This window comes from Propithecus coquereli, unplaced genomic scaffold (assembly GCF_000956105.1).
Source record: "Propithecus coquereli isolate 6110/MARCELLA unplaced genomic scaffold, Pcoq_1.0 Scaffold532, whole genome shotgun sequence".
NCBI lineage: Eukaryota > Metazoa > Chordata > Mammalia > Primates > Indriidae > Propithecus > Propithecus coquereli.
In genome coordinates this window covers 1,238,165-1,247,321 of record NW_012151197.1, presented here as the reverse complement: position 1 = coordinate 1,247,321, position 9,157 = coordinate 1,238,165, and the positions used below count along the sequence as shown (strand labels likewise).

General features: G+C 36.5%; 1 protein-coding gene across 1 annotated transcript in view; it reads left to right on the top strand.

The window, feature by feature from the left end:
* Positions 1 to 9,157, top strand: part of ANKEF1 (ankyrin repeat and EF-hand domain containing 1) — a 175,664-nt gene that overhangs the window by 3,022 nt on the left and 163,485 nt on the right. Inside the window, exon 3 of the mRNA XM_012657194.1 lies at positions 3,371 to 3,751. Coding sequence (XP_012512648.1) covers positions 3,371 to 3,751 — 381 coding nt within the window. The remainder of the gene's footprint in view (positions 1 to 3,370; positions 3,752 to 9,157) is intronic.

Genomic DNA, 9,157 nt, shown 5'->3' with positions numbered 1-9,157 from the left:
GTAAAAATTCCAACATTCTATCCAAGAGATCGCAATTCACTTTGTAGCCAGAAATCAATAAAATGGACTTTTTTGTTTGTTTTCCAGCTTTAAAATGAATTATTCATGGTTTTAAGTGAAAGGCCAAATTATCACTCCTATACCTAAGGATATTCTCTTCTCATAATTTGAAAATGAGATAGGTATAACTTAGACAAACCAGTTTTCAGAGCTTGCTCATAGAATTCGATTATTCTGTGTTTGGTGGTTTCTTTTAAATGTGGGGAACCTTCAACATTAGACATACTGATATTACCATAATCATAATCATCCATTATAAAACATAAACTCTTGTTTGGAACAAGAGAAGAGGTAGAGCATTTATTATTCTTTTTTACATTTTAGAACTTTGGACAGTACTGCACTTTGGATTCCAAAAAGATTTTGTTCCCTCTCAACAGCAGTCTGATGTAGAAAGCAGTTATACTTGGAAGCTTGGAAGGACTAAGGTGGATTCTGCCATAAACTTCAACTTTCTAGGGTCATTTTTAAATGTTTTTGGAAATACAACTTCAAACTCTAAATATGGCCTTTCAACAATTATTCAGGTGAAATAGCTGTATTTACACACCCTCTGCACCTCCCAAATGCCAAGACCATGGTCTGAGAGCTTCTTGCCCAAATAACTTGAGATTCAGGCAAGAGTTAACAGACTAATAAAAATCACTAAGGTAATTACCACCAAGCTTAATATAATTGGTAGGTTTAATCAGTTGTCCTAAAAGAGTTGCTACAAGTACAAAACCATTAACATCAGCCCTATATTGGAGAAATAAATCACATTTTGTAATGCTAATGTTTTCTGACAGGAGTAAAATCTACTTGCATAACTCCCTGAAGACTTGGTATTTGATAGGTGACTTGCTTAAAACAAGAGTAGAGGACCAAGAAAAGGGAGAATTATTTATTTAATGGCACCACATAACAAAATAAACTTCAGATGCATTTAAGGGTCAAATGGATTTTAAAATGTTAAATCCTGAAAAAACAATAGCCTCTCAAAGCTCTATGGAATACCATTTCCCGAAGTGTGTTCCGTGGACCACTGAATCACTGGATATTGAGAAATATTATGTGCAAAATTGGTTCCACTGTTGAATTCATGAGAGAAACATTGGATAAAGCAAACTTAGACATGTTTCTTTCATATTGTGGGACCAAAGATGGCAACATTTTCCATGTTTATTTGACTATGAAATAGTTTTTACCTTATGGCATACTATATTCTTGGAGTTTTGTGGAACAAACTTTGGGAAACATTGAAATGCAGAAAAGTCTAACTTCTTGAGTTTGAAACAGAGGTATAAATCACAAAGAAAACAGATTGAGAAATTCTATAGCATAGAAGTCTAAAATTATAAATTTTTTAAAAAATAAAATGTTAAGGGCTAGAAATTTGTCTGATCTTATCTGATGTACATTTTTAAAACATTTTCTGGCAATTGTTGATTGTCAAGAGAACGGACTGTAGGGGATTGTTATGGAAGCAGTGAGACAATAAGGCTGTGGCCATGATTTGGCCTAGGAGAGTAACACGGGAGTGATGTCAGGGTATGTGCTGGAGGTAGAATTGTTGCTGATGAATTAGAGTGAGGGGATCTGTGAGGGAAAGAAAGAATGAAAGGGTAACTCCTAGTGTTCTAATCTGGGCAGGTGGAAGGACATCAATGTCATTATTAGAAAGGGGGGGAATGGAGAAGGTCAGGGTGGTATCAACAGTTCTGCTGTAGGTATGCTACCATGTAAATGCCTATTAGACATCCAAGGGAGAATGAAGAGTAGGAAGGTGCATATATAACTTTTGAGCTCTGTGAAGAGTCAGAGATGGCTGCATAAATTTGAGAGTGAATAATCAGAAGCTGAAAATTGGGCTGACGATCTTGAGATGGAATGAGTTACCAGGGGAGGGTGAGGATAGAGAAGAGCCCTGAGGACCCAGCCCTGGGCACCCAGCAGTTAGCCTTCTGCCAGAGAGGGGGAACCAGCAAAGGAGACTGAGGGGGAGTGGGCCGTAGTGTTGGAGGGAAACAGGCAACAGAGATATTATGGTTGCCTACAGAGACATATTGAAAGGAGGAACAAGTGGTCAACAGTGCAACTCATTGCTGCAGAGAGAACGTAGGTTGGGGAGCAGATTTGTGGTGGAGAAAAGATGGTGCCTAGTTTCAGATTTTGTAGTAAGACGGAATCTTTTTATTGGAAATGATGGAAACCTAGCTAACTCGCTTATGCTAAAATAAGGTGGGGGAAAGGATATATCTACTCATGCAACCCTAAACATATAGTGGTGGGTAGCTTCTGGCACCACGAAATCCAGGGTGCAACCGATGCCATCAGTCTGAGTCTCTCTCCATCTTTCAAACACGGGCTGTCTTTGTGATAACCAAAAGAGCTGCCTGCAGCCCCAGCCCCACATCCTACATCTTAACAACTTCAGCAGAAATAGTCTTCCCACATGGTTCTGGCAGAGAGTCCCATAGGGTGCTGATTGACTGATGTTCCTCTTGAGCATATGCTTGAGAGGAATGGTTCACTCAAAAGGGCCAAGCCTAGGTCATGGACTCCTTCCTCTAGCAGGAGACAGAAGGGACAGCCCCATCCAAATGACCTGGATTGGATTCCCTGTATGATAATGAGGTTCTTTTCTCATAAAAAGTAAAGAAAAACAAGGTGGTGTGGCATACTACTCAATTCCAAAGATGATTTTTGCATAAACAATAAAAGGAGATAAAATTACATATTAGAATATCCATCACAATTTAACAGTGGGATTGTTTATGAAAATTTACCATTGTCTCTCAACCATCTAACTACTTCATTCCTACTTAAAATGACATAGAAATCATTCATCATATCTTTGGTATCTCACAGAACCCAGTAGATTCTATACATTTTTATAATATGTTTAAACCACTAAAATCTGTATGGTTTCTATATTGTAGGGGACATGCTGATATGGAGCCAGGTAGAAGGGAGCTCAAATCCTTACCTGGGCAGATTACTTAACCTCACTTTCCTCATGGGTGAAATGGGAAAACCATGGCAAGGAGGGAAGGTTAAATAAGATAGCAAGGAAACCACCTAGCAAACTAGTATTAATTATGATGAAAGGTTTATTTGGAATTACTGTAACTTTATGCCAACTAAATTTTTTTGTATTTATATGTAATCCCTACTTTCTAAAATCAGTTGCAAATAAATAATAATGATAATGTTTCCTAAGAAACAGTCTCTCTTTTTAGGGAAGTTTTAAAATGTTGTAATTTAATCAAAATAAAGATGATAAAATTAACTTTGTGTTGTGCTTTTTTTTTCCCCCCTGCCACTATAGTTTTTGTTTTGGTCCAGAAAAGAAGCTTTTCAAGCATGGCTTTAGCAGATAAGAGACTTGAGAACTTGCAGATCTACAAAGTTCTTCAATGTGTTCGGAACAAAGACAAGAAGCAGATAGAGAAGCTGACCAAGCTTGGATACCCTCAACTAATCAATTTCACAGACCCCATCGATGGACTCAGTGCTCTGCACTTGGCCTCAGTTTCCAATGACATCGATATGGTCAGCTTTCTCCTTGAGCTGGGTGCTCACCCTGATGTGCAAGACCGGATGGGCTGTACTCCCACAATGAGGGCTGCAGAACTGGGCCATGAACTGTCAATGGAAATATTAGCCAAGGCAAAGGCGGATATGACTATAGTTGATAATGAAGGAAAAGGTAAAAATTCCAACATTCTATCCAAGAGATCGCAATTCACTTTGTAGCCAGAAATCAATAAAATGGACTTTTTTGTTTGTTTTCCAGCTTTAAAAGTGAATTATTCATGGTTTTAAGTGAAAGGCCAAATTATCACTCCTATACCTAAGGATATTCTCTTCTCATAATTTGAAAATGAGATAGGTATAACTTAGACAAACCAGTTTTCAGAGCTTGCTCATAGAATTCGATTATTCTGTGTTTGGTGGTTTCTTTTAAATGTGGGGAACCTTCAACATTAGACATACTGATATTACCATAATCATAATCATCCATTATAAAACATAAACTCTTGTTTGGAACAAGAGAAGAGGTAGAGCATTTATTATTCTTTTTTACATTTTAGAACTTTGGACAGTACTGCACTTTGGATTCCAAAAAGATTTTGTTCCCTCTCAACAGCAGTCTGATGTAGAAAGCAGTTATACTTGGAAGCTTGGAAGGACTAAGGTGGATTCTGCCATAAACTTCAACTTTCTAGGGTCATTTTTAAATGTTTTTGGAAATACAACTTCAAACTCTAAATATGGCCTTTCAACAATTATTCAGGTGAAATAGCTGTATTTACACACCCTCTGCACCTCCCAAATGCCAAGACCATGGTCTGAGAGCTTCTTGCCCAAATAACTTGAGATTCAGGCAAGAGTTAACAGACTAATAAAAATCACTAAGGTAATTACCACCAAGCTTAATATAATTGGTAGGTTTAATCAGTTGTCCTAAAAGAGTTGCTACAAGTACAAAACCATTAACATCAGCCCTATATTGGAGAAATAAATCACATTTTGTAATGCTAATGTTTTCTGACAGGAGTAAAATCTACTTGCATAACTCCCTGAAGACTTGGTATTTGATAGGTGACTTGCTTAAAACAAGAGTAGAGGACCAAGAAAAGGGAGAATTATTTATTTAATGGCACCACATAACAAAATAAACTTCAGATGCATTTAAGGGTCAAATGGATTTTAAAATGTTAAATCCTGAAAAAACAATAGCCTCTCAAAGCTCTATGGAATACCATTTCCCGAAGTGTGTTCCGTGGACCACTGAATCACTGGATATTGAGAAATATTATGTGCAAAATTGGTTCCACTGTTGAATTCATGAGAGAAACATTGGATAAAGCAAACTTAGACATGTTTCTTTCATATTGTGGGACCAAAGATGGCAACATTTTCCATGTTTATTTGACTATGAAATAGTTTTTACCTTATGGCATACTATATTCTTGGAGTTTTGTGGAACAAACTTTGGGAAACATTGAAATGCAGAAAAGTCTAACTTCTTGAGTTTGAAACAGAGGTATAAATCACAAAGAAAACAGATTGAGAAATTCTATAGCATAGAAGTCTAAAATTATAAATTTTTTAAAAAATAAAATTGGAAATAAGATCAAATAAATATTTGTAGCAAATGCAACAGCTGTATGGTTAATATCTATGCTCATGCAAATTGATAGTAAACCTATCAAGGTTCTGGAAGATGAATGTTTGAGAAAACAATTAGACAGATCACATGAGAAGAACTGAAAATATAAAACAAAACTTGAAACAAATATAAAATCTTGTTTCACACATAACCTGATATCTTGTTCCTCTGCAGCCCATGGTATGCCCACTGCAGGACATTGTCTCTTCCCCACATCCTTGAGCCTGGCTTACCTCGCACAGTCCTCAGTTTGGCTGCCACTGGGTAAACTGCTTCGCTTACTCCACAGTAGTCTCTCTGCCACTAACATCCTATTTTCTGGTGGCTGATATTGATAAGCAAACATTTAAATGGATCTTTAGAAGGATGTGAGACATGCTAGGCCTAAGCTATACTTTCTCTTTGAACAACATTCCAAAGTATGGAGAAGGTGAAGCTCTAAGTCAATATGCTCTTTCCTGTAAGTTGTCCTAAGGGATTTACAGTGTCTGAAATTATTGTCCTTAAGAGTTAAGCCAGACTAGTTCCTTATAGCACCTATTTCCCATTGTCATTGTTGTTTTGGTCCATTATTACATGTTATGTCTTGCTCTGTCCTTGGTTTTCTATTTTTCTTTTTGTTTTATTGCAAAATTTTAAGGGGGTACAAATGTTTTTGTTATATGGATCGCGTCTGTAATGCTCGAGTCTCGAGTCACAACTATCAGTGTGCCCGTCTCCCAAATAGTGTTCATTGTACCCATTAGGTAGGTTTTTGCCTCTCCCCCCCTCCTTCCTCCCCTTGATTGATTTCCTCTGAGTTTTACTTCCCTCTGTGCACATGTGTGCCCATCGGTTAGTTCCAATTTAATAGTGAGTACATATGGTGTTTGTTTTTCCATTCTTGAGATACTTCACTTAGGAGAATGGTCTCCAGTTCCATCTAGATTGTTGCAAAAGGTATTAACTCATCTTTTTTATGGCTGAGCAGTACTCCATGGTATACATATACAACATTTTATTAATCTACTCATGAATTGATGGGCACTTCAGTTGATTCCACATCTTTGCGATTGTGAATTATGCTGCTATAAACATTGGAGTGCAGGTGTCTTCTTGATGAAAAGTCTCCTTTTCCTTTGGATAGATACCCAATAGTGGTATTGCTGGATCAAAGGGTAGGTCTACTTTTAGTCTTTGAGGAATCTCCATACTGTTTTCCATATGGGTTGTACTATTAATAATTTGCAATCCCATCAACAGTGTGTAAATGTTTCTTTCTGTCTGCATCCATGCCAGCATCTATTGATTTTGGACTTTTTAACTAAAGCCATTCTATAATAATTGGGGTAAGATGATATCTCATTGTGGTTTTAATTTCCATTTCCCTGGTGATTAGTGACATTGAGCATTTTTTTGCATGTTTATTGGCCATTTGTCTTTCTTCTTTTGAGGCTTCTATTAATGTCTTTTGCCCACTTTTTAATAGGGTTATTTGTTTCTTTCTTGCTGATTTGCTTGAGTTCTTTGTAAATTCTTGGTATTAGCCCTTTATCAGATGTATAGCTTGTGAATATTTTCTCCCATTCTGTACATTGTCTGATTGCTCTGTTGATCATTTTCTTAGCTGAGTAGAAGCTTTTTAGTTTAATCAAATCCCATTTATTAATTTTTGTTGTTGCCATGATTGCCACTGGAATCTTAGTTGTAAGTTCTTTGCCTAGACTGATATCTAGCATGGAAAACCTATTTGAGGAAATTATTGAGAAAAACTTCCCTGGTATTGCCAGAAATTCAGACATACAGATACAAGATGGACATCAAACACTGGGAAGATTCATAGCAAATAGGTCATCTCCAAGACACATAGTAATCAACCTGTCCAGAGTCAAAATGAAGGAGAAAATTCTGCAAGCAGCAAGATATAAGCATCAAATCACCTACAAAGGAAAATCCACCAGGCGAACTGCAGACTTCTCAGTGGAAACTTTACAAGCCAAAAAGGATAGGGGCCCCATCTTCAATCGAATTAAACAGAACAAATGATAGTCTAGAATTTTGTATCCTGCAAAACTGTTTCATAATCAATGGAGAAATTAAGTCTTTCCAGACAAGCAAACACTGAGTGAATTTACTATGACCAAACCTGCCTTGCATGAAATACTCAGAACAATATTATACACAAATCAGCACAAGAACACACCAGTGTAAAATCATCTTTAAAAAAACCCCAAAACTCACAACTCTTATAAAACAACAGAACGAGAGGTAAAACAAAGCAATAAGGGACTACTCAACAGGGTAAACAGATCAACATCCCACATATCAATGTTATCAGTTAACGTTAACGGACTGAATGCTCTCTCAAAAGACATAGGTTGACTGAATGGATGAAAAAACACAGCCCAGTTATCTGCTTTCTCTAGGAAATACATCTAAACCACAGGAAGCACATGGACTCAACATGAAAGGATGGAAAAATATTCCATGCAAATGGAAATCTAAAGAAAGCAGGTATAGCCATTCTTATATCAGATAAAATTGACTTTAAGCCAACAAAGATAAAGAAAAAGAGGGTCATTATATAATGGTAAAGGGAGCAATTCAACAAGAAGACATAGTAATCCTAAATATATATGTTGCAGCACAGGAGCTCCAAGATTCATAAAGCAGATTTTACTAAAGCTAAGCAAAGAAATAAATAGCACCATCGTAACTACCAGAGACCTCAACACCCCATAGTCAGAGCTTGACAAATCAATCATCAAAGCAGAAAATAAATAAACAATGGACTTAAACCAAACTCTAAATCAATGTATCTAACAGATATTTACAGAACGTTCTACCCCAAAACTACAGAATACACATTCTTCTCAGCATCACATGGGACATTTTCCAAGATTGATCATATCTTAGACCACAAAACAAGTCTCAACGAATTCAAAAAAATTGAAACCATACTATGTACCTTCTCAAACCACAGTGGAATAAAACTAGATATCAATCCTAAGGGAAACATTCAAACCTACACAAAGTAATGGAAATTAAACAACCTGCTGCTGAACGATTATTGGGTCAAGAATGAAATTAAGATGGAAGTCAAAAAATTCTTTGAACTTAATGACAAAGAGAGGACACAAGCTATCAAAATCTATGGGACACAGCAAAAGCATTCTTCGGAGGAAAATTCACAGCCTTAAATGCCAACATCAAAAAGACAGAAAGATCACAAATTAACAACCTCATTTCACCCCTTAAGGAACTTGAAAAGGAAGAACAAACCAAATCCAAAGCCAGCAGAAGAAAAGAAATAACGAAGGTGAGAGCAAAACTAAATTAGTTGGAAAACAAAAAACAATACAAAGGATTAACAAAACAAAAAGTTGGTTCTTTGAAAAGATAAATAAAATTGACAGATCTCTTGCTAGATTAACCAAGAACAGAAGAGAAAGGACCCAAATTAGCTCAATCAGAAATGAAAAAGGTGACATTACAACTGATACCACAGAAATACAAAACATTATCCATGAATACTATGTAAATCTCTATGCACATAACCTAGAGAATGTAGAGGAAATGGACAAGTTCCTGGAAACACACAAACTCCCAAGTCTCAATCAGGAAGAAATAGAACTCCCGAACAGGCCAATAGCTAATAGATCAAAACCGTAATAAAAATTCTGTCAACAAAAGAAGCCCTGGACTAGATGGATTCACACCCAAATTCTATCAGACCTACAAAGAAGACCTGGTACCCATAATACAGAAATTATTCTGTAATATTGAAAAGGAGGGAATCCTCCTGAACTCATTCTATGAAGCCAGTATCACCTTGATATCAAACTCAGGAAAGGACACAAGAAAAAAAGAAAACTACTGACCAATATCCCTTATGAATATAGACGCAAAAATCTTCAATAAAATAGCAAACTGAATTCAACAGCACACAAAAATAATAAT